We start from the raw sequence: 25127 nt of genomic DNA, 5'->3' as shown, positions 1-25127 counted from the left end.
ATGCCAGCATCTAAATACACAAATGAACAGTAATTCAATTGCATGAGAAGAGCTGAGATAAAGTTCTGCTGCAGATTGAGATGATTAACAATCAAAAAGGGCTCGGTTGGAATTCAGGGAAGAGCGAGTGGAGGAAGATAACTTGAGTTTGAGAAAGATTTCCCTGAAATTGGGCAACATAGCAAAAAGGATCCAAAGCTCCGACTCACTAACTTTTACAAGTTACTCTTAGAGTATTTACATGATGTAAATAGTGAATATAATAAAGAAATGCAGTGAATCCTGTATATTTTGTGCGTTTACACTGGCAGGAGCCTCATAACCACCCTGACCATCATTTAAAGATAATGCTTTTTCAAGTTCTTTCACATATTTGAACATAAAGTATACTAAATTACATTTTTGGACGGGGTGAACTCGTGACGAGAAAAAGTCGTTGTGTGTTTCGCATGTAACGGTGCGTTTTGCGGCAGTCCGTGAACGCAGCACGGCGGTCTCGCCGGAGCGCCATCCTATCGCGAGAACAGCTGTCAGACGCGGCGCTAACAGGGAGCAACATGGCGGAAGGTACGGGCTGCGTTTTTCTCTTGTGGAACACCCGTTTTTACTGTAGATCGAATTACCTGCTGACTCGACACTAGTGTGTCCCGGGGCTTTATTTAACGGCGTATTCGCGAAGCAAAACCATTGAGTGAGATTTTGTAAAAAGGCGATGCGACATTTGTCTTGACACAATCGACTTGTCCTGCCGCTAGCTGGCGGTGGTCTTGCTATCTCCGCTATCTCTGTCCACGATTTAGCGAAAACGGACTGAATTAAACGTTTGACAGCAGCGAATGTAGACACATTCTGTGTCTGATGCAGTGAGGCTAAAGCAAGATTCACTGTATCAGTATCTTTCCACCCAGAACCGGTGCGACTGCAGCTCCAACACGTCTAATTTGGCTAATTTGTGTGGTGATTGGTGCAGTGAGACGGTCCAGGACAGGTGTGCAGGGACACCTGGCGGGGCCAGCAGTGCCGAGGCCACCACCTGTGTTGGGCTTGAACAGAAGGGAAGGGCGGCTGCTTCTTAGCAGAAGCTCCTTAGCTGAGGTCTGTCTGTGGGCTCAGATGTTCCTTCAGCTGACCAGAAAAGACCAACGCTGTCAAAAATGATCGAAACTGACAACACAGTAGGCTTTCTTGTTTATGGTGCATTGCTTTCCACGGTCAAGGGTTGGATTGATAGGATAAATGATATAAAAGTGCGTGTACTGAGATGCATCAAGAAGGTGGAGGTGGAGACGGGCCCTGGCTGGAGGTGGAGAGGGGCCCCTGGCAGCCCGGCTGGAGGTGGCCCCCACCGCAGCAGCCTTCCCAGGTGGGGCCGGTCAGCTGGTCTCCCCCACATGACCGTTGGCTGTGCCAATAACGTTTACGAGGAGGACAAAGTAACGTGCCTGCTCAGCATTCCCTAACCGCTCTAAAACTTTACTGGTTTAGAGGAAGGAAATGGGCCCCGGCGAGTCTTGTGTCGCAACAGTGAAGGAGATGTGCAGAAAGTGTGTTTCTCTCTAAAGATCGCCGTCTAAAGACGCACATTTGCATCGGGATGAGCAGAAATGCTCTCCTAAAACAGTCAAATCCAGTCTGTTTGCTTGGCGTCGTCTCTAAATAGGGATGGGTTTTGTACTGAACAGTTCTTTTCATTGTGTGTCGCGTGTGACCCCACTTTTATCTGCTCGACCTTGGTGTGGGACAGAGGAGGTGGCCAAGCTGCAGAAGCATCTGGCCCTGCTCCGGCAGGAGTACGTGAAGATGCAGCAGAAGCTGGCGGACACAGAGCGGCGCTGCGCCATGCTGGCGGCCCAGAACCCCGGCCAGACCTCGCCCACCTCCGTAGCAGCCAGCACCTTCATCAGCCGCCTCCTGGACATTGTGGCAGACCTTTACCTGCAGGAGCAGTACAGGTGAGGACCCGGTCACGGAGGCCTTGCGCTTCAACGTGCCGAGTCTGTGTGTTTGCTGGGGCTTTCTTCTCACGATCCGTGCTGATTTTACAGTGATCTGGCCGTGAAGGTGGCAGGAAAGACGCTCGGGGCCCATAAGTTTGTGTTGGCTGCTCGCAGTGACGTCTGGAGTCTGGCTAACCTGGCCTCCACCACAGAACTGGACCTCTCAGGTGAGCCGGGACACCTTCACTGGACCCGAACAATGAAAACTCAAACATTTAGATGTTGTTAATATCATTTGCTCACCGCTTATCTCTTCTGAACTGCCTCCTAGACTGCAAACCTGAGGTTGCCATGGCAATGTTGCGTTGGGTATATACCGATGAGCTGGAGCTCACCGAGGACGACGCCTTTCTTATTGACCTGATGAAGCTGGCCAACCGCTTCCACCTCCAGGTGCTCCGGGAGAGGTCAGTTCCTCCAGCCACGTGCTGCCGTCGGTCACCGGGCGACGCCTCCTAACCGCTGTAACGTGCCACAGGTGTGAGAAAGGTGTGATGTCCTCAGTGAACGTCAGGAACTGCATTCGCTTCTACCAAACGGCGGAGGAGCTGAACGCCGGCACCCTGATGAACTACTGCGGGGAGATCATTGCCAGCCACTGGGTGAGGGCCTCCTCCACCACCCACCACCCACCGCCCGCCTGCTGCGCTTTCCTCTGGTTATTCCGCTCACTCCTGCAGATCAGATTTAGAGTTTAATCCAGGTTTTCTCATACATTTGCAAAGGCCAAAGGTTCCACATTTTTGAAGCGATTTTTATGACTTTAGTGTAGAAAATAACCTGACAATCAGCAAGTTCAGATCTGTACTTTTACCTTTAAGGCAAAGTTCACCAGCCAGTCTTCTGGGGTCTGAGGCTTCTTCCTGCATGAGGAAGGACGCCCTTCTCTCCACCCTTGATTTGCTACTTTGATGACTGTTTCATGCTCTTGTACCAGGATGACCTGAGGAAAGAAGACTTCAGCTCCATGAGCGCGCAGCTTTTGTACAAGATGATCAAATCCAAAACAGAGTATCCTCTTCACAAAGCCATTAAAGTGGAGCGGGAAGATGTCGTCTTTCTCTACCTGATTGAGATGGACTCGCAGGTCAGCCCTGCCAGTAAAGCCTGGCGTCCTTCATCATTTACCTTGTGCACCATTGAATAGACGGATAAATATACGTCTGTAAACACCCAATCTACGTTTTAGCTCCCTGCCAAGCTGAATGAGCTGGACAACAATGGTGACCTGGCATTAGACCTCGCACTGTCACGCAAATTAGAGAGCATTGCTACCACGCTGGTTAATAACAAGGCTGATGTGGATATGGTGGACCAGAGTGGGTGGAGCCTCCTGCATAAGGCCATCCAAAGAGGTGAGTAGGGCTTTAATTGGCGTCGATTCCAGCGGGATGATTGTCTCTCAAGAGCTGCTGTCGTCCTTTTCTCTTCTCCTAGGGGATGAATTTGCATCCGTCTTCCTCATCGGCCACTCTGCTCAGGTGAACGCCGCCACCGTGGGAGCAGTAGAAACCCCTCTCCACCTGGTCTGCTCATTCAGCCCCAAGAAACACTCCGCAGAGGTGATGGGTGGAATGGCTCGGATAGCGGAGGCGCTGCTCAAGACCGGAGCCAACGCTAACATGCAGAACAGCAAGGGCAGGTAGGCTGGCAGGCCACGGTCTCCGTGCTCTGGCCACCACCGCGCTAACGCTGATGTTTGTCACGTATAGAACTCCGCTGCACGAAGCCGTGGCCTCTGGGAACGAGCCTGTCTTCAACCAGCTGCTGCAGTGCAAACAGTAGGCCCGGTTCTGCCCGTGATGGACTCTGTAAGGTGTCCCGGTCTCCCAGTAACGCTGGAAATGTCTCCCCGTTGATAGACTCGACCTGGAGCTGAAGGACCACGAGGGCAGCACGGCTCTGTGGCTGGCCCTGCAGTACATCACCCTGGCCTCGGACGCATCGGTCAACCCGTTCGAGGACGACGCTCCGGTGGTGAACGGCACCTCCTTTAAGGAGAACAGCTTTGCAGCGCAGCTCATCCAGCGGGGGAGCAACGCAGACGCTCCGGATTCTGCCACAGGTGCCGGCGTTGTTCCATTCGCTGCAGTTCTTTACTTCTCTGTAATGCTCATCGGCGTGCTGTCGGGCCCCTGCAGGGTACTGTCTCATGCAGAGAGCAGCTCTGGCCGGCAGCGAGGCCGCCGCCCTCTTCCTGGCTACTCACGGAGCAAAGGTCAACCACGTCAACAAATGGGTATGTTTGAACATGCACGGATCACGAGCAGTATTGATCTGGAGAGTTGGTCCGGACCTTACTGGGACCGCAGATGCCCATGAATCTGGTTTCTGAGGTGGTCCTGATGGAGTATTGCCCGTGTTCAGGGGGAGAGCCCTCTTCACACTGCCTGTCGCTGTGGCCTGGCGGGCCTGACAGCGGAGCTGCTTCAGCAGGGGGCCAATCCGAACCTGCAGACGCAGAAGCCCCTCCCCGAGGACGCCAGTGGCGTTGCCATGCAGTCCCCCCTCCACATGGCCATTGCTCACAACCACCCAGACGTGGTCTCTGTCATCCTGGAGCAGAAAGGTCAGCCTCTCTCCATGTTCCATGTACGCATTGTGCAGCTTTGTGAACTACAGCTCCTCACCGTTTCCCCCGTGGACGTGTTGCAGCCAACGCTCTCCATGCCACCAACAACTTCCAGATCATTCCAGACTTCAGTCTGAAAGATTCCCTGGACCAGACGGTGCTGGGCTTGGCCCTCTGGACAGGTAAGCCACTCCGCCCCCTCAGGAAGACCCTGCAGGTGCGTGTTGCGTCACAAACCCGTGTGTTTTGTCTGCTAGGTATGCACACCATAGCGGCTCAGCTGCTGGGCTCAGGGGCATCTATTAATGACACCATGTCCAGTGGCCAAACTCTGCTCCACATGGCGATCCAAAGACAAGACAGCAAGAGCGCCCTCTTCCTTCTAGAGCACCAGGCAGACATTAACATCAGGTACATTTCTATATTAGCCTGATTTGCTTTCATGCTTCTGTATAATGTGGATGTCTTTGTCTTTCAGCACCCAGGAGGGTGAAACGGCGCTGCAGCTGGCCATCAGTCACCAGTTACCGCTGGTGGTTGATGCCATTTGCACGAGAGGAGCTGATATGTCTGTGGTGAATGACAGCGGGGACCCTCCTTTGTGGCTGGCGCTGGCCAGTAACCTGGAAGATATCGCATCCACCCTGGTGAGCAAAGCATCCGCGGCCGTGCCGGTTCGGCTGAAGCTGCGGCTCTAACCTCCGCCACGGGTCTGCTCACCACAGGTCCGCCACGGCTGTGATGTCACGTGCTGGAGCACGGGGCCCTCGGGCTGCCAGCAGACCCTCCTGCACAGGGCCATCGACGAGAATAACGAGGTCTCTGCTTGTTTCCTCATCCGCAGGTCAGCTTGTGTCCGATAGCAAATTGTGCTCTTCTCACCAGGGTGGTGAGGCTAATGTTGCTAGTGTGTGTGTGTGCGCGTGTGTGTGTAGTGGCTGTGACCTCAACAGCTGCAGACGCCCAGGCCCCAACGGAGAAGGAGACGAGGAAGCCCGAGATGGACAAACGCCTCTCCACCTGGCGAGCAGCTGGGGGTTGGAGGAGGTGGTGCAGTGCCTTCTAGAATTCGCTGCCAACGTGAACGCACAGGTCAGACCTGTTTCGTGCTCCGTTAAACTGTGGAGCTGTGGGGGAGGTTCTATTTGGAGGCCACAGAAGCTGTGGAGCCGGTGCTGCCTCCGGAGCACCGTCCGCCTGCCACTGGAGCTGTGGCTCACGTGCGCGACGCGTGCGAGCTGGAGTCGGACCCACGGGTTTCTTTCTTTCTTAGCGTTCTCTCCTTGTCTCGTGCCAGGATGCTGAAGGCAGAGCGCCCATCCACGTTGCCATCAGCAACCAGCACAGCGTCATCATCCAGCTCCTCATTTCCCACCCGGACATCCGTCTCAACGTCCGCGACCGCCAGGGAATGACCCCCTTCGCCTGCGCCATGACGCACAAGAACAACAAGGCGGCCGAGGCCATCATCAAGAGGGAGCCTGGCGCCGCTGAACAGGTTCTGCTCAAGGGCTCCGTCCTCTCGGATCAAGAGCTTCCGTCGGCCCTGAACTCAAACTCTGTTTGCGCACAGGTGGACAACAAGGGCCGCAATTTCCTCCACGTGGCCGTGCAGAATTCGGACATCGAGAGCGTGCTGTTCCTCATCAGCGTCCAGGCCAACGTCAACTCCAGGGTTCAGGACGCAGCCAAGCTCAGCCCGCTCCACCTGGCCGTTCAAGCCGGATCCGAAATCATCGTCCGCAACCTGGTACCGGCCTCGCCTCTCCCCGTTTTTCCTGGCGTCTCTGTTGGAACTGAAGTGTTGTGTTTGGCCCGCAGCTGCTGGCCGGAGCCAGAATCAACGAGCTGACCAAACATCGGCAGACCGCGCTGCATCTGGCCGCCCAGCAGGACCTGGCCACCATCTGCTCCGTGCTGCTGGAGAACGGGGTCGACTTTGCCGCCGAGGACGAGAACGGGAACAACGGTAAGGGGGGGACGCCGCCCGCGGGGGCCCCGGGGACGCCGCCTCACCCTTGTCTCTCCTCTTGTCTCAGCTCTGCATCTGGCCGTGATGCAGGGGCGCCTCAACAACGTCCGAGCCCTCCTCACCGAGTCCAACATCGACGCCGAGGCCTTCAACCTCAGGTAGACGCCCGTCCTCTCCGTCGTCTAGACCCCGCCGGCGTCCAGCGGGACAGGTGCGGCACCGCCCGCGGTACCAGAACAGTCGTCTTCATGTTGCTCCCGTGTCCTGTGTGTCCAGGGGCCACTCGCCGATGCACGTGCTCGGCCACTACGGGAAGGAGAACGCTGCTGCCATTTTCGAGCTGTTCCTGGAGTGCATGCCCGAGTATCCTCTGGACAAGCCCGATAACGAAGGCAACACGGGTGCCCGTCCTCTATTACCCTCGTTGTTACTGGTGTTATTACCATTGCTGCTGGTGTTGACTCTGAGCCCCGCTCTCTTCTCCAGTCCTGCTCCTGGCCTACATGAAAGGGAACGCCAACCTGTGCCGCGCCATCGTGAGGGCGGGGGCTCGGCTGGGCGTCACTAATAATCAGGGCATCAATATTTTCAACTACCAAGTGGCAACAAAACAGTTGCTCTTTCGCCTTTTAGGTAATTTCTCCCGTATTGTTGTTGTTATTATTGTTGTTGTTGGGGGGGGTGAGATCGTCGGGGTCTGCTCCGTCCTCTCGCCTCAGCTTTTCCCAGGATCCTGGGGTGATCTGAGCAGCAGATCCCACTCCCGGAGCGCCGGGAGGCCTGGTGTGACCTTTGCCCGGTGGACCCCTGAAGCTGTAACATTGTGGTGTCTTCTCCTCCACTCAGACATGTTGTCCAAAGAGCCCCCGTGGTGCGATGGCTCCAACTGCTACGAATGTACTGCCAAGTTTGGCGTTACGACCAGGAAGCATCACTGGTGCGTAGCTGTGTTCTGTTCTGCCCCCCCCCCCCCCCCACTAATAACTCTTGTCTTTACCCGCAGCCGCCACTGTGGGCGCCTGCTGTGCCACAAGTGCTCTATCAAGGAGATCCCCATCATCAAGTTTGACCTGAACAAGCCGGTGAGGGTGTGCGACATCTGTTTTGATGTGCTGACTCTGGGCGGGGTGTCGTAATGTGGCCGCCTGGGGAGCCCCCCCCCCACCCTGTGACATCAGACAGGCCCACCAGGCGGATGGACACGATCCCCAGAGATCCCTGAACCGTAATGGATCACCGCATTTATACTATTGTAGTCCATGAACTCTCACCAAGGTTCTAGCAGAGCGTTTCAAGTAGAAGCTCCCATTTCCTTCTGTTGTTATCAGGTATCTTCTAGCTGCAGGTGTCCGTGGGCGTGGACCTGCACGTTAACGTTACGCTTCATTTGACGGGACTTTCAGAAGCTTTTGGGGGTGGGGTGGGGGGGGCTGAGCTGACCAGACCAGAATGAGTGAGTGTCGATCAAGAGAAAAGCCGTCATGCTGTCATCTTTGACTCTTCTGGAGACCAGAGGAGCGTGAAGGGAATGAATCAAGTTTTAGAGGAGCCCTTTGATCTCTTTACTGCCGCAGTTGGAATTCCTCATCATGGAAGTTGTCGAGAATATGGTCCATATCTTCACAGGTGCCACCGATGTGTCATTTGTAACGTTGCATCTTGGGAAACCTAATCGAGCCTTTGTGTTTGGGCTGGAAAGGGATTTCAAGCTTCTCCCACGCGTTCTCCTCAGTTACCCACACCTCCAGAATGCCCGCACCTCCTTTCATTTGTAGCCTTTTCTAAATGCTATTTGGCCGCCAACGAACAATAATTCCATTCCGTCTGTAGTTGTGAGCGTCACCTCCCCCCACAACGTTGCCTGGGGCCAGGGCTGCTCACGTGTAACCTTTCGAGTTCATTTGCACTTTAGTGACATCGGGAGGCATTTGGGGATGACCGAGGAGGCGCTGGAGTCGCGGGGCCCGCGGCCCGGCCCCCCCCCGGGTCCCGGCCCTCCCCGCCAGTATTGTTGAAGTGTACAGATAAATGTGATATTTTTGACCACTACAACTGTTTTGTACTTTAATGCAGTTTGTGCGTGTCACCGTGACAAACCTAAACCTTGCCTCGCTAATCTTTTATGCACATTGTTTAATCTTTTATGCACAATTCTCTGGATCTGTATACTCAGATATCTAGCCCGTCCTCCCAGCGTATCCTTTTTAATGAAAGGGAGGACACCTTTACATAAAGGCCATCCAAAACCAAACGGCTCCACTTTGTTTTGTCGGCGTCGACTCAAGTGTGTAACACTGATGGATCCACTGGATCTACGGAGGGACGATCCCAGACCGGTCGCTTCCATCACAGCAGACCTTTTCATCCCAGAAATGCTGTTTGTTTTTAGGTGTGTGTGTGATTATTCCTGCAGTAAAATGGTCGGGATGCGGTTTAGAACCTACAACTAAAGAGGGTGACAGTTTAAAGGGGCAGAAAATGGTCGCAGTGTTTTCCTGTGACGTCTCAGCCTGGTCTCCTCCCTTCACGTTGGTGGGACTGGTTCCGTCAGGCTGTTTTTGCCCCAGTTGCTGCTCGTTTATGGATTTTTTGGGGGGTTTGTTTTCCGTTCATGTCAGGACGTCCGTCTTGCCACCATTTCATGAAGCACCAACGGCGTTTCTGCTCCTGCTGATAGCAACAGATCTTAGAGGACAGAAGACCACAAAATGGGTTCTTGCAACCATATCAAGATTTAGAGGAGGTGGCGCAGTCCAATGAGAGAAAAGAAGCAACGTTGGAAGCAGAAAGAACTGTATGAGGTCACGTTTATTACAGCTGACTCATTTATTGGGACATGCAGAAGGGCAACGCTGTTAATAATACACACACACGCACTATATGTGGAATAAAACCTCGTCACAAAGTCCACAGCTCATGTCTCGTTTCTGGAACTCGACCGTCGTTTTTGATCACAAATCTCGACTTCTGGGCCATTCTTTTTACGTAATTCAGCAGAACGCGTCAGCGAAAAGCCATCGCTCGCGGTTCCGCCGGCCCCGGAGCTCGTTCCTCCTCAGCCTGCCAGTGTTTCATCTCGTAGGTTCTTAAATAATTCCAAAGTGCAAAACAACTGAAGTCACTGCAGGAACTGGTGCGCTGTATCTTTTAAAGGTTCCCAGTCCCTCGGGAATAGTGGTCAGATCCAAACCCGGGCGCTAAATTCCCTACACAGTGAAGGTTTGACGGGTGGCGGCGTGAGCGGCGCCGCTCTGATCTACGGTTAGTGAGTAAGAGATCACAACCAGGGTGACCCAGCGTTAAAACATTCATTACAAATAAAAACGGAATCAGAAGCCAGTCATTCTTATAAAGGTAAAGAAAACAGTGCAATCAATGGCAGACGTTTCCCTCTGACGTGGCGGTCGTGCACATGATCACATGGTACAGCAGCGTTTTGGGTGTCCTTGATCCTCCTGGAGTTTGGCTTCGGCTCAGGATGAGACTCGACTATTCGTCCTAGCGAGTCCCGGAGGCTCCAGCCGTCTGGGACCACATGCCTGCACATCCAACACAGCTTTAGTATATGATTTTGACCCACCCCACCTCCCCCATTGCCCAGCAGAGGTCGCTAAGGAGTCGCCGTGGCCGCTGCTCTGTCTGCACCTCCCAGCTCTCCGGGTCGCCGCTACGACACCTGTTCCACCGGCCTCATCTGCACGTCTCCGATCTGCGGGACACAGGGGACATCAGCCCGCTGGCCACGTTTACAGCAGCGGTGCTGAGCGACGGAGGGCTACCTGCACGTGAGGGGGGGGCGCTTAAGACGAACGTGACGGCGCTGGCTACGTCGTCGGCCTTCAAACACTGCGGGAGGAAGAGAAGAGGGTTGGGCCACTTTCTGCGTCTGAGCTAGCGCTGCCCATCGGCTCGCGGGCGCTCTTACTTTCATGCTCTCGTACACTGCGGCCGCTTTCTCCGGGTCGCTGTTGTGGTGCCGGAAAGCGAACTCGGTCTCCACTATTCCCGGAGAGATGCACTGCAAAAGAGCGAAGCGTTCCCGCCCGTTAGGCTTCCCGTGGATCCGCCCGCAACGGCCCCCGGGTGGCCTCCAGCTTACCGTGGCCCTGATGTGCGTGTTGGCTTCCCGGAGCTCCTGCCGGATCCCCTCGGTCAGAGCCGTCACCGCGTATTTGGTGGCGCAGTAGAAATGCTCATCAGCGCTCGGGACCATCCGGTGGCCCCCCATGCTGAAGAGGAGAGGACACATCACAGAGGAGACATCGGTGAGACGAGGGGGACTAAGGAGCCTGGAGGGTCTCGTATCACCGGCCTTCCACCATGAGACTTGTGCTCAAGACCAGTTATCGACAAAGGTTCCAAAGTCCAAAAGGGGCCCTTTGGGATTCACATGGCTTCACGCCATGTCCTCATGTCTAAGACTCACGTCCTGATGTCTGTTACCTGTTAATATTGATGATGTGTCCATCGTCCACATTCCGCTCCTTCATTGATTTGTACGCCTCCCGTGTGCAGATGGACAGGGCCAGGACGTTGACCTGCAGGGGGAGAGGGGACAGATCACCAAGAGGGTCCGTGGCGTGGCGTTAAAGGACGCACGTGAAAGAGGACGCGGGGGTCCACCCCACCGGGTCAGTGGGTCGGACCGTCTGGACCTGCTCGTCCACAGCTGCTCCAGCAGACAGAAAGTCAACGCTGAAGAAGGGACCAGATCGGAGGAGTGACCAAACAAGGTCAGCGGACAGATTAAACGGGCTAAAAATACACCGCTACACACATTCACACGGGCTGCCATGACAACAGATGGACCAACGCTGTGAATGTGGGAGTCTGGGGACAGAAGCTTCGGGGGGGGGGGGGCGTTAGCCGCGGAGAGCTAAGCGAGTCACGATGTCCCAACAAGAGGAATAGTCTCATTAATGAAACTGTGCCGCGGCCAAGCTGCGTTCAGAGCCAATAAATCAGCGCCAGAGAGGGTGTCTGTGTGTGTGAGTGTGAGTGTGTGTGTGTGTGTGTGTGAGAGTGTGTGAGAGTGTGTGAGCGAGAGAGAGTGAACAATGCTGCGTTCCTCCTCCCACTGCTTTTCAATTTGCATACAGCCACATATTCCAATATTCATCCAACCGTGACGGCATCGTCTGTCGGAGTTTTGAGATTTGGGAAACGACCCCATAACCTTTGTACTGAAGATCTGACTCCTTAAAGGTGGATCCCTCTCCAGCCCCAGCCAAACAAGAGGGTTCTTCTATTATTAAAGTGTAGAGCTCCTCACATTTGCAGGCAGCATATTTACCTTGGCCTACGCTAGTGTGTGTGTGAGTGTGTGTGTGTGAGTGTGTGTCACTGACGTCGATCATGTTCTTCCAGCCCTCGGTCTTCCCGCTCAGCAGGGGCTCGCTGTGGGCCAGCCCAGCGTTGTTGATGCACACGTCCACGCCCTGCTGCATGGTCTTGATGGCGGAGAACATGGACAGGATCTCCTCCTCGTTGGACAGGTCGCACTTGTACGGGATCAGCGTGCCGCTGTAGCCGGCGCTCTGACACTCCGCCGCCAGTTTCTGCACAGAGAGCCGACATGGTTAAAGAGTGGGACTGGACGGGCCGCCTGCAGCAGCACCGGCAACATCCCATAATGACCCCCCTGCTCACCCAGAAGAGACAGAAACCATAAAAGCAGTTTAACCCTCAGAGTTTGTTTCTGATGAAACCTGATCAGGCAACAAGCAGCAGAACTAGAGCAGGACCGGAGCAGGACCGGAGCAGGACCGGAGCAGAACCGGAGCAGAACCGGAGCAGGACCGGAGCAGGACCGGAGCAGAACCAGAGCAGAACCGGAGCAGGACCGGCAACACAATCCACTAGTTTGCTTCAGGAACACAGGAAGCCTGAACTCCACAAGGGTCAGAACTCAGAACCTGTCCCATCATCCAGTCCAGTCTGGGTCTGATTCAGTGTCCTGCTGAGTTGGACGTGACTGTTTTAATCAGCTGGACGTGGATTTAGAACTGGACCCCTGAATTACCTCCAAGTCCAGGGGGAGTCCAACAGGCCTGGTCCAGGGGGAGTCCAACAGGCCTGGTCCAGGGGGAGTCCAACAGGCCTGGTCCAGGGGGAGTCCAACAGGCCTGGTCCAGGGGGAGTCCAACAGGCCTGGAGCCTGACCTCCAGAGACGGTACCATCTGACCCCCGTGAGCACGTTTGAGCACCAGCTGACAGATTCTCCGCACCAGCAGGGAGATCCACTCGGGACCGACAAGGCTGCTGGTAGAGGACCGAGTGGGTCACGATAAAGCCGGAGAGAAAAGGCTGCAGTCAGTCTGGCACCAGCACCAGCACCGCTGCTGGACCACCCCAGTGCTCCTCCTGGACACGCCTACAGCAAAGAGGCACAGCACCAGACCGGCCCAGCAGCACCGCACCGGCCCAGCAGCACCACACGGGCCCAGCAGCACCAGACCGGCCCAGCAGCACCACACGGGCCCAGCAGCACCGCACTGGCCCAGCAGCAACATGTGATCACTGTGATCTGCAGTCACAGTGGATCCCTGCAGGACTAAGAGTGAGAATGAGGAACCTCCAGAGGGGCTTCTGCACCAGCCTGGAACATGTGGCCTGTGGTGAAGGTCTTCATGATCCTCATCACCCCCTTCATGTGCAGCTGAGGCTGGAGACAGATCAAACTAGGAGACGTGAAGGTGCTGCGGGCAGGAGATGCTCCCAGTGGATCGATAGCACCAAGCAGCAGCATCAGCAGCAGAGAGCATCCTGAAATGGGATTCAGCTCCGCTTCCTGCTGGAGGTTCCTCATTACAGAGCGTTTGTCCAGTGATCACATCAAGTCCTCAGGAGGGAGGAAATGAAGGAGGTGAGGAAGCCAGGAAGGGAGACGGACAGACCGATCCAGGTCCAGAGAGCACAGCTCCCAGGGAGATGGATTTATCATGTAGCGTGGCTAGCTCCAGGTTGAACCCCTGAAACCAAAGAAGCAGTTCTGGCTGAACCAACCAGGATTCAGGTTTAGAGAAGGAGTCCAAAACTCCAGAAGAACCAGGGCAGGAACACAGCGGCTCCTTCAGATCAGCCTCCCGCCGCATTAACCGAGGAAGAGCTAATAAAAATAGACGCCTGAGCTTGTAATCATGCCGGGTCAAAGGCGCCAGCAGGTTGTGTAACGGGATGAGGAGAGTTGTGTCATTATCTCCTCCTCACTGGAGCTGCCATCAAAGGTCTCAAGGTCCACCAGGGTGGTTTTATAGCCCCGGTGTCAGGATGCTCCTCAACGCCGGACGGTGAGAGCTGAACTGACCTCACTGACCGGAGGATCGCCCACCAGCGCTGCTTCTCAGTGTCCGCCCACCCAGCCACGCCCCAGCCACGCCCCAGCCACGCCCCAGCCACGGCCCAGCCACGGCCCAGCCACGCCCCAGCCACGCCCCAGCCACGACCCAGCCACGCCACGCCGCAGCCACGCCCCAGCCACGCCCCAGCCACGACCCAGCCACGACCCAGCCACGGCCCAGCCACGGCCCAGCCACGCCCCAGCCACGGCCCAGCCACGGCCCAGCCACGCCCCAGCCACGACCCAGCCACGACCCAGCAGAACCAGAGGCCACGCTCATCTTCTCATGCTAATAAACGAGTGGCTCCTGCTAACAGAGGAACCCGCTGATTCCCCTCTAACGTTGACACGAGTGTCACATGATAAACTGCTTCTGCGGCTCTCGTGTTTGTAGTTGAAACACGGCGAAGCTTCCTTCCTCTCCACCAGCGTGCTTCACCTGCTGCCCCCATCCTGTGGCAGCCAGACCAGACGGGGGCATTAGCATGCTAAGCTGGTGCTAACTGGAGCCCGGGGCAACGAAAACAGAGGCGGTGAAGAGCTTTCACAGCGAGCCAGACGATCCCGGGCCTCTTTAGCTTCTGAGTGGCTATAAAAAGTCCCCGTATCAAACCAACGGCCAGCAACGACCCTAATCTGGCTGCTGCCACAGCTCAAGAGCTCCAATTAGCATTCTTCTACTCCTCCTTCCCATTTCTGGACCCCTGAACCCGTTGAACTGTCCTTTTGTTTGCCGCGCCGGCTCTTCTTTACGCTGCTCCCTGCGTACTGGCCCGGTAGATTTGCACCTTCAGCCCATGGTTCTCCGGGCCTCCTCGTAGCGGCACGTCAGCCGGGCCAGGAACCGGCCTGCCCAGCCAGGAACCGGCCCGCCCAGCGCACCCTCTGGGAGGACAACGTGGATGCCAGTAAAGCGGACACCTTGAAACCCGATCGCACAAACAGGACAGCTGAGTGCTGGTGCCAGGAGGAGATCACATGGCGGGGCGAGCCGTCGGGAATCCACAGCTCTGATGCAAACAGGGCATCTCAAGCTGGAAGCAACGTTCCATCGTGGCTAATGTGACCAGAAGAAGCCCTGCTTTCAGGAAATGACTGGACGTTACAGTGAAGCAGGAAATGAAAGAGTTCTCCTGACGGTGCGAGATACTGATAGGGTGAGAGACTGGTGAGAGGGCGAGAGACTGGTGAGAGGGTGGTGAGAGGGTGGGTGAGAGACTGGTGAGAGGGTGGGTGAGAGACTGGTGAGAGACTGGTGAGAGGGTGGGTGAGAGACTGGTGAGAGACTGGTGAGAGGGTGGGTGAGAGACTGGTGAGAGGGCGAGAGACTGGTGAGAGGGTGGGTGAGAGACTGGTGAGAGACTGGTGAGAGGGCGAGAGACTGGTGAGAGACTGTTGATAGGGTGAGAGACTGGTGAGAGGGTGAGAGACTGGTGAGAGGGTGGTGAGAGGGTGGGTGAGAGACTGGTGAGAGGGCGAGAGACTGGTGAGAGGGTGGTGAGAGGGTGGGTGAGAGACTGGTGAGAGGGTGAGAGACTGGTGAGAGACTGGTGAGAGGGTGGTGAGAGGGTGGGTGAGAGACTGGTGAGAGGGTGGTGAGAGGGCGAGAGACTGGTGAGAGGGTGGTGAGAGGGTGGGTGAGAGACTGGTGAGAGGGCGAGAGACTGTTGATAGGGTGAGAGACTGGTGAGAGGGCGAGAGACTGGTGAGAGGGTGGTGAGAGGGTGGGTGAGAGACTGGTGAGAGGGCGAGAGACTGGTGAGAGGGTGGGTGAGAGACTGGTGAGAGGGCGACAGACTGGTGAGAGACTGGTGAGAGGGTGGGTGAGAGACTGGTGAGAGGGCGAGAGACTGGTGAGAGGGTGGGTGAGAGACTGGTGAGAGACTGGTGAGAGGGCGAGAGACTGGTGAGAGACTGTTGATAGGGTGAGAGACTGGTGAGAGGGTGAGAGACTGGTGAGAGGGTGGTGAGAGGGTGGGTGAGAGACTGGTGAGAGGGCGAGAGACTGGTGAGAGGGTGGTGAGAGGGTGGGTGAGAGACTGGTGAGAGGGTGAGAGACTGGTGAGAGACTGGTGAGAGGGTGGTGAGAGGGTGGGTGAGAGACTGGTGAGAGGGCGAGAGACTGTTGATAGGGTGAGAGACTGGTGAGAGGGCGAGAGACTGGTGAGAGGGTGGTGAGAGGGTGGGTGAGAGACTGGTGAGAGACTGGTGAGAGGGCGAGAGACTGGTGAGAGGGTGGGTGAGAGACTGGTGAGAGGGCGAGAGACTGGTGAGAGACTGTTGATAGGGTGAGAGACTGGTGAGAGGGTGGGTGAGAGGGCGAGAGACTGGTGAGAGACTGGTGAGAGGGCGAGAGACTGGTGAGAGACTGGTGAGAGGGCGAGAGACTGGTGAGAGACTGTTGATAGGGTGAGAGACTGGTGAGAGGGTGGTGAGAGTGAAGTGAGAGGGCGAGAGACTGGTGAGAGACTGGTGAGAGGGTGGTGAGAGGGGGGTGAGAGGGTGGGTGAGAGACTGGTGAGAGGGTGAGAGGGTGGGTGAGAGGGTGGGTGAGAGACTGGTGAGAGACTGGTGAGAGGGTGGGTGAGAGACTGGCGAGAGGGTGGGTGAGAGACTGGTGAGATGACTGGTGAGAGGGTGAGAGAGCTGGTGAGAGGGTGGGGTGAGAGGGTGGGCGAGAGACTGGTGAGAGGGTGAGAGACTGGTGAGAGGGTGGGTGAGAGGGTGGGGTGAGAGACTGGTGAGAGGGTGGGTGAGAGACTGGCGAGAGACTGGCGAGAGACTGGTGAGAGACTGGTGAGAGACTGGTGATAGGGTGGGTGAGAGACTGGTGATAGGGTGGGTGAGAGACTGGTGATAAGGTGAGAGACTGGTGATAGGGTGGGTGAGAGACTGGTGAGAGACTGGCGAGAGACTGGTGAGAGACTGGTGAGAGGGTGGGTGAGAGACTGGTGGATAAGGTGAGAGACTGGTGATAGGGTGGGGTGAGAGACTGGTGACAGGGTGGGTGAGAGACTGGTGAGAGACTGGTGAGTGAGAGACTGGTGACAGGGTGGGTGAGAGACTGGTGATAAGGTGAGAGACTGGTGAGAGACTGGTGATAGGGTGGGTGAGAGACTGGTGATAAGGTGAGAGACTGGTGAGAGACTGGTGATAGGGTGGGTGAGAGACTGGTGATAAGGTGAGAGACTGGTGATAGGGTGGGTGAGAGACTGGTGACAGGGTGGGTGAGAGACTGGTGAGAGACTGGTGAGTGAGAGACTGGTGACAGGGTGGGTGAGAGACTGGTGATAAGGTGAGAGACTGGTGATAAGGTGAGAGACTGGTGAGAGACTGGTGATAGGGTGGGTGAGAGACTGGTGAGAGACTGGCGAGAGACTGGTGATAGGGTGGGTGAGAGACTGGTGAGAGACTGGTGACAGGGTGGGTGAGAGACTGGTGATAAGGTGAGAGACTGGTGACAGGGTGGGTGACAGGGTGAGAGACTGGGACACACTTCCAGTCAGCGGTGGGACTGTGGGGGCTGAAACCGCCCTTATTTCATCGACCCTCATGTGTTGGGCATCAGTTCTGAGAGGGTTCCTGGTTATTGAGGCGAGGCTGCTTCTCTATAGGGGCACAATCCCTGGGAACGCCGCAGCTTAGTGGAAAAACCTGCAGCGAGTGGAAAAGCTCCGTGCACAGCTAAAACAAAAGGCTGGCAGGTAGCTGGATGAGGAAGCCGACATGGGAACGGCAACGGTGAGGCGGCGGCCCAGCCAGCAAATCCAAGCTCCAGGACTCTTTAAGGCCCAACAGAAGGTCCCGCGAGGAGGTGGTGGAACCTAAAGCAAAGGTCTCCCAGCATCAGTTAGAACAATAACAGAGCAGCAGCATCTGACAGCAGATCATCATCTGCTGGTCCAAACGTGGCGTCTTTAGACGTCTGGCTTTAATCCAGGAGCCTTTGGATGAGGTGCAGCCTCTCCAAACAAGACAGGAGGGGTCCAGTGGTCCTGGGTGGACCCCAGCGTCTCCAGAGGGCAGCGTTTAACCACAACACTGGACACGTTTGTCTTCCCTCAGAGCGCTTCTTTCAGAGCAGTAAATGAGATGCTGCTGCCGCTGCCTCCTGGATGTGGCCCCTCCATTCCTGCACAGAGTCCTTAGTGACCACACGTCCCCGTCCCCCCCCCCCCCAAACCCTGTAGCCTGACACTACAAACAGCCCTGCAGCCACAACTCTGCCAGCCTCATTTAGCAAAGAGAATCTCTGTGACTGAACCCGTTTAATGTGGCCGTGCACGTCGGGGTGGGCTCGGGTCCAGGGCGACGTCTCTGCGTCTTCAGAGGGGAACAATCGCCCTGTGATGGGCACTTGGATCCCTCAGCAGCAGCGTGGCAGGTCTGGCAGCAGGCAGCAGGAGCCCAGTTTAGACGGAGCACAATGCCGGCTTTGTCCCGCCCGCCCGCACACAGACAACTCTCTGAGGTCCCGATCAAACCGGCCACACCGACGGGACAGAGCGGCAGACGTGTCGCTCGGCAGGCGGAGCCCAAGCCGGCGCCCCCCAGCCCGGGGCGCAGTCGGCCCTCTAACGCCGACAGACACCGGCATTGTAGAAAAGCATCACAAAGACTTGGAGATGCCGTCTGATCGTCTTCGGCCGCAGAAGGACAGAAAACAAGATAACAAGCTAGGTTAACTATTGACAGCCCATGTGACCAAAGTATGAATGGGAGGTTAGCTGTTGCGCAACACACTCACGGTCTGCATGTAAGGGCACGGGTGTGTGTGTGTGTGTGTAGTCAAGGTGGGGAAACAGCTGCTTGTAAACCAAAAAAATCCAACACAGAGGAATGCAGTTTTAAATCAAAGTTAAGCAAAGGCCAGGAACCTTTTAAACGTCTGTGGCAGCCACATTGTGGCCAAAGGCAGCGTCATCGACGCCTCTTTGCTGTTTCTAAATCCAAATAAATCCATTTCTGGCAAAAGTAATCCTGCGCTCTGCTGTTACGGGCGCCCATAAATGAGCCAGGCATCGGGCTTGGTGGATTTCAAACCGGTCCAAAACGCGGCAGCAGCAGAAGACCTGGACTCCTCCGGGGGGGGGGGGGGGCAGCAGGCGGGTCAGAGCGGGCCGGGGGGGCAGGTGTGAAGTGAGCGGAGCGGAGCGAGGATTAATAATTGGCTGACAGGATAAGCAAGGTGAGGTGGCTTATGGTCAGACAAGAGTCAGCAGGGAGGAGCGCCGCTCCCCCCCCCCCCCCCCCCCCTCCACACACACACACACAGCATGAATACGTCTAAAGTCTCCAGGTAAACGCCCGTGCACGGTGCACGGCTTCTGTCCTGATCCCCCCCCCCCTTAGCTGCCGTTTGATTACTAGCCTTTATTATTGTGAGCTGAAACCCTGACGTGTGTGGTCTTAATCCATATCAGAAATGACTGAATGAAATCTAAACTGATGTACAAGGCTTGGATTAGTCCAGAGGTGCTTATATAACATGGATTTGTTCTTCTGCGAGTGACATTTGTGGTGAAATCCTATTGGTGGAGACGCTACCGAGGCTGAAGGCTGATAAGAGGAGACTTTTTATACATTTAGTGCCCCATAAAAGAGGACACTCCCAGGCCTGGTGCGACCATTTCATGTGCATCAAGGGGGCATTTGTGCCCCCTGAGAAGGATCTAAGGTGTCACCAAAGGTGTCATCCTTAACCCGGCCTCTCTGCATTTTAATCTTTCATTGTGGAGTCGACACATGCACAGCCGAGCATTGTTGGCTAAATACAAACCCCAACTAGTTGATTTGAATTAAAGCCCCTGTTTAAATTTGCACCGATTCACGGCTCCGTGGATGTTGAACTGCTACATTAGGTGACAGCAGGAGCTCCTCCGGGCTCGAATGGGCGCCCTCGCATCGCCTTTTGGCTCTTTCTTCTAACATTCCATGTACAAATGAGTCAGGTGGCTGCTGGGGCTGAAGGTCTTGGGTGAACTTGCACAGCTAGTTAGCTAGCAGTTAGGCTTAGTTAGCTACTTTGTTTTGCCTCCATACAGCTAGCCTCGCTCCGGCTTCACCCACCAGCTTTTGTCGCATTCAGTCCAATTGCTCACCTCGATTTTGTCCACATTCCTGGCGCAGCCGACGACCCTCATGCCTTGCTGGACCAGTGCCCGGGCCACCGCCGCTCCGATCCCCACCGAGGCTCCGGTCACCAGGGCCACTCTGCCTTTCCACCGATCCATCTCCCTCCGTCTGCCTGTGCGCACCTCACCAGCAGCGGCTCTCGGGTTCGGCTTCTCTCCGCTCGGTTCAGGGGACCGTTCGGTGGTTTCGGCTTCAGTCGGAGGGCTGCGGCAGCCTGCAGAAGCGAGCACCTTCCAGGAGAGCAGCGGATGTGATGCTTGAGCTCGGATCCATGGACCCTGGAGGAGAAGCGAGGCTCTGGAGCGACTCCTCGCTGCACATCACCTCCCACTCGGGCGCTGTCCGCGGGCCAATGTCGCCGCCTGCCGGACACAACTAGAACAGCCTGTTACGTCTTTCGGTTAATTACATCACGACACGTGACTGTGACGAGCTCGTGCGGCTCGAGCTTGGCGGCGCGAAAATGGCGCGCATTTTATCGAAAGATTTCAGTCCTTTCTTTCATTAAAAACAGAAATCCCGCGATCCGAAGCGCTTCAGAACTGCCTGCGGGATGTCGTGTTTGCTAGTCTCTGAAGCAGCTGATCGCAATCAAGAAAACTGTTGGCAAATTATTAACAGTGAAGGTGCACAAATACACCTCTCACCTTTGAGGGACATTTCCTTGTGCACATCATTTAGAAATGCTTCTTTGCGTCATACTGCCCATCTGTCTGCAGATTTTCTTAATGGATGGTTTATTGTTCATCTAAATCTCTTCTTGGGCTCGTTCTCATCTATTTGTGTTCCTACATGTGTAGACTTCAGTCCAGTCTAAAGGACCTGGAGAGGTTCATTGGGCGTTGGACCTGGTTATAGTTAGTTTTTTACCGAAACAGTTTAAATCTATGGGGTGTAAATGTAAATGATAGCTGCGTTTGTTCTGCTGTGGTATGCAGGGCAGGAACAGCGCCCTGGAGGCAGGTCGCTCTTGGAAAAGAGATTTTGATCTCAGTGAGTCTTTTAACTGCTTAACTAGAGGACTGAAGACTAATGACGAAATGGCTGGTCGTCTCTTCCCTGCTGACTCAGCACAAATCCAGGCGTGTCTTATAGAAACCAGTCTGTCACCAGCTTCTCCACAGCAGCAACAAACTGGTTTCCTACTGGTTTCATACACGGATACAAACACAAACATGATCTTTTAAAAGTATACAGGTGTGTCACTCGTCTTTGGACCCAAAGAAAATATATGAAGGGGTTTAAAAAATTGTGCCCCTTCATTGCTCTCAAGTCTGACAAGACCAGATCGGAAATGCTGGACTGAAGTAACGGATCCTTTGATATGAAAACAAAGATTTACTGCAGATTTTGGGGCCTCAGACGGAGAATTAAGGGTATTTTCCACTGACTCGGGTCCTGGACCTGGAGGAGCCCACAAAGGCTGAGGTTCTCCTGACGGCCTGCAGGTGGCAGGGGAGATCAAGGGCCTGCTCTGATCGTTATCCTCTGAAATGCTGCCCCCCCAGGCTGCCCCCCCCCCCCCCCGACACACACACACACACACACACACTAACCTCAGACTGATGTAACTGGAAATGAGTGTATGTGGAAATAAGTGGACAGTTTCACCTTATGAAACATCGAGGTTCATCCTACGTGGACATAAATACCAATAAAGGCCTTTATTATATAACCAGGGTATCCAGTTACATGAGTGTGTGTGGAGAAGGAACCTAAATGTCTCTCGTTGGACAGTCCGGCCCGAGGGATCACCAAATGAGGCGGTGGATTATGGATTATGATTCCGGGTGGATCTGGGTGATGGGATCCGGGATGAACTACCGGTCAGGAGGGATCGACTCGCTGGGAAGCTGAAGGCCTTTCAGGTCCCGCTGGACATGTCCTGACAGTGGGATCAGGTCCAGGCCCGACCCGTTGGGGGGACGCCGGCGGACTTCAGGTCACTTTAGGCCCTTGGCACAACTTTAAAAAATAGAATCTAAAGTAAAAATCCTAAATATAAGCCAACCGCGTCTGCTGCTTTACCGATTTTGTCCCACATCCTCAGTATTTCTACACCACCCACATTTGTCTCCAGCCCTTCAAAAATAACAGCAACAAAGTAGTTTCACCAGAATTTGACAGTAATTCTGCAAAGATGGAAAACGTGTATCACAGAGCAAGTGGTGAAGATGTAAATGAGCAGGACACACAGTGAACACACGCTGCTGCAGCTCAGTGTGTCCACCACGGAGTTGGTCAACCCTGTCAGGACGTTCGCCACCAAGAAAAACAACAACTGGTTCCTGTTGACGGCTTGAACCAGGCAGTGTTCTGCTTCGTCGCACGTTTTGCCCGAAGCCCCCGAGCTCCACGAGGACGGAAGAGGCCCACAGTCGGAGGTCCACGCGGAAAACAGCAGGACGCCATCAGCCATAGCGAGGCAGCTGATGAAAAGCAAGGACTGAGCGACGGTCCATATGCAGAAAGGTAGGTTGGCTAAGCGGCGAGAGACTGGCTCCAGGAGGTTCTGGCAGAGGCACAGCGCCACATATAGAACTAGACTTCCAAGCAAGAGCTTAACAATGACGGGGAGCCACTGTCCAACGCGGGATCTTGGCTGCATCAAGAAGAGCCCCACCTGAACTCCAGCCATGTAAATGGCTACGTAGCCTAATACCGAGAAGACGCCCTCCCTGTTGGCGTGAATAAAGCTGCTCTGTCTGTCAGTGCTGTGGAACAGGAAGTCCTTCAGTCCTGGGTATTCCAAAGCCAGCTGATAGGATCCACTGATCAGAACGGCTAAGGCCCACGACCACCCGGCTGGGAACACAGCAAACACCAGAGAAGCAGCAACTCTGACCGTGGCTAAAGTGAAAAAGAAATTCCAGTGGAGGCCGTATTCCGTCACGTGCTCCGGGTAGCCGGTCATCTTGATGCTGGCCAGCCTGAGGATTCCGAGCGCCACCAGCGGCCAGACGGACACCAGCTGCTTCGTCAGGTTGGACCCAGAGTTGTCCCTCCTTCGGGCCTCTGGACAGACAAGAGCGTTGACGAAAACATACGCTCCAACGCCAAAGTCCATGACGCCAGTGCCGTAGGTTTCTGTTTTGGCATATCTTCTGGGGAAAACAGGAAAGTCCACAGCAAGAATGCTGATGGCTGTAATCACATTCACAAACACTCGGGAGAGCGTCACAAAGGGAACCTGCCGGAACTTAACGTGGCTTTGGAGGAAGGCGCCGAGCGCGTTGGGTCGGCGCCGAGCGCAAGGACTGCTGTTGACGTAGCAACACAACCCAGCGGACACGGCCACCAGGCCCACGGTGACATGGAGGAGGACGCTGCTCAGAACGGTGCTGGCCAGGACAATCGGAAGCGTCAGCACAGAAAAGTCCAGAAGCAGGTGGGAAATCTGTGGATGCGGAAACACGAGTGTCCCTTTAGCCCGATAGTACAGGATCAGAATCAGTCCTCTCAGCAGGTAGCATAAGGGGCCAATGAGGGAGCCCAGGGCCACTTCCTGCAGAGTGGTCCCATTCAGATTACTCACAAACGCCTCCTTCAAATCCCACTGAGACATGACCTGCGGGAAAACCAGACAAGGTGGAACCCGATTATTCCAACACACGAGCATGATGGTGATGGATAAGAGCGTCCATTCTCTCTCACTCTGTTTCATCTGCTCCGAACAGCGTCTAACTGAATGATTCTATGCCATCATCGTTCAAATCGACAATACAAATGCACGTTTTTAATCTTGCTAAACACTGTCGCCACTATGGACTCACCTAGCTGTTGCTAACCTTTAATGTATCATTCACAACCTGCTCCCATTTGAAACAGTGAATGTCCGATTCGCTACGATTATGTTTCGAAATCCAGACCAAATGTAAAGATTGTTTTACGGATTAGTGCTGCAGCCCAACATGTTGCGTCCAACGTGTTTACTTCCTTATTCCCAGACATGCTGCGTTCAATAGTATCGGATTTTCTACACTTTACTAAAAATACGTGGGAGTCATCGGTAGAAAAACAAGTTAAATTAAAATAGTTCATTCACCAAAAATGCTGTAAAATACATAATAAGTGTAACGATGGTGTTTTTAGCAGACAACAGATTAGTGTCGTGAAACCGCGCGTGCGCTTGTTACAACAAACGCAGGGGACCGTGAAGTATCAGGAAGAGGAGGGATTTTCGGGAGGCCGCCTAAATGCAACCACGCTCGCAGTCGGAAGGGAAGTTGTCCTTGTGGAATTTCTGACAGCCATGGGAAAATCCTGTCGTTTGGCGTTTTGTGATGGTTCCCCGGGGTGGACTTTATAAGTAGTTCTCAGCAAAGTGTGCTGAGGTCTTGTTTAGAGGAAGAACCAAACATTTCCAGTAAAATCAATGAACTCTGCCGACATCCGACCAACCGCTGGAGCAGGTCTCGGTCGTGGAGGGAGACCGGTGAGTGTGGAGCCCGGGGGCCCGCTCTCCTGGGGCCCCTTTTCCCTAACGATGAGAAGGCAATTGTTGGGTTGAAAACTTGGGTGGACTGGGAAACAATTTGCCTGAATTTGTAAAAGGTCCCGTTACAGCAGTAAGCTTCTTAAAGTCAGTGAATGGTGGTCTGCTGAAGAAATGACAGCATCTTAATCTGGTCTCGTCTGGTTATTGTACAAAAACTCTCTTTGGTGAAGTGAACTTTACAGGCGCTTTAACTGTTGCTAACTTATTGTTCGTTATCTATCCTTGGAGAAGCATTGTTGGCAGATATTGGGGTTAAATGTGTGTTTAAAGGATATCAAGTCAGGGTTGGGTAGATAAAATGGGCTGCTGAGAATAATGACATGTAATTTATATGTGTTATTGGATTAGCCTTGTCTGCACAGATTTAGTCTCAGACCCTGCTGGCCGAGGGCCATGCAGGAGGAACAGCACCGGCACCCGGGCTTTACCTGTTCTTTACCGGCCCGAAGCTTCCAGAAGCATCCGCCATGTGCAGAGCCTGAGAAGCAAATATTGGGTCATTTATTCTGGAAATAGGACCTTTGCTGCTGTCCTGAGGCAGCCTTTCTCTGGTAAAGACAGATTCCTACTGTCAGCGCCAGCATCAGAAGGATCCAGCCACCCGCAACCTCTT

The 25127-nt window shown here is 54.7% G+C and overlaps 3 protein-coding genes across 5 annotated transcripts; 1 reads left to right on the top strand and 2 right to left on the bottom strand.

The window, feature by feature from the left end:
• The first annotated feature begins 461 nt into the window (after positions 1–461).
• Positions 462–7956, top strand: ankfy1 (ankyrin repeat and FYVE domain containing 1). 2 transcript variants are annotated; one of them, XM_003970694.3, is made up of 25 exons: positions 462–567; positions 1745–1952; positions 2046–2164; positions 2269–2404; positions 2476–2599; positions 2935–3084; positions 3187–3352; positions 3435–3639; positions 3710–3778; positions 3860–4062; positions 4139–4236; positions 4365–4566; positions 4653–4751; positions 4827–4980; positions 5048–5216; positions 5295–5413; positions 5505–5661; positions 5867–6067; positions 6143–6319; positions 6391–6538; positions 6609–6699; positions 6818–6942; positions 7028–7174; positions 7388–7478; positions 7545–7956. In XM_003970694.3, exons 1-25 carry the CDS (start codon positions 558–560, stop codon positions 7675–7677), a joined length of 3501 nt encoding a protein of 1166 aa, XP_003970743.1. In that variant the 5' UTR covers positions 462–557; the 3' UTR covers positions 7678–7956. The 2 variants fall into 2 exon arrangements, with proteins under 2 accessions (XP_003970743.1, XP_029688307.1); XM_029832447.1 differs by lacking the exon at positions 462–567 and having other exon boundaries at positions 1043–1952.
• Positions 7957–10055: 2099 nt separating this feature from the next.
• Positions 10056–20391, bottom strand: LOC115248690 (dehydrogenase/reductase SDR family member 11-like). Its single transcript, XM_029832448.1, is given in 8 exon segments — positions 10056–10250; positions 10321–10335; positions 10337–10387; positions 10467–10559; positions 10641–10770; positions 10985–11079; positions 11890–12099; positions 19983–20391. Coding segments are annotated over 8 exon segments (768 nt in total). The 5' UTR covers positions 20115–20391; the 3' UTR covers positions 10056–10208.
• Positions 20392–21621: 1230 nt separating this feature from the next.
• LOC101075754 (phosphatidylinositol-glycan biosynthesis class W protein) lies at positions 21622–24026 on the bottom strand. 2 transcript variants are annotated; one of them, XM_011611014.2, is made up of 2 exons: positions 23805–24026; positions 21622–23584 (listed from the first exon to the last, which is right to left on the bottom strand). In XM_011611014.2, the coding sequence occupies exon 2, from the start codon at positions 23579–23581 to the stop codon at positions 22127–22129; it is 1455 nt and encodes a 484-aa protein (XP_011609316.2). In that variant the 5' UTR covers positions 23582–23584; positions 23805–24026; the 3' UTR covers positions 21622–22126. The 2 variants fall into 2 exon arrangements, with proteins under 2 accessions (XP_011609316.2, XP_029688313.1); XM_029832453.1 differs by having other exon boundaries at positions 23790–24025.
• Positions 24027–25127: the final 1101 nt, after the last annotated feature.

Source organism: Takifugu rubripes, unplaced genomic scaffold (genome assembly GCF_901000725.2).
Source record: "Takifugu rubripes unplaced genomic scaffold, fTakRub1.2, whole genome shotgun sequence".
In the NCBI taxonomy this organism is placed as follows: Eukaryota; Metazoa; Chordata; class Actinopteri; order Tetraodontiformes; family Tetraodontidae; genus Takifugu; species Takifugu rubripes.
Note: the sequence above shows the minus strand (reverse complement) of the source record. Positions and strands in the feature narration are given on the sequence as shown.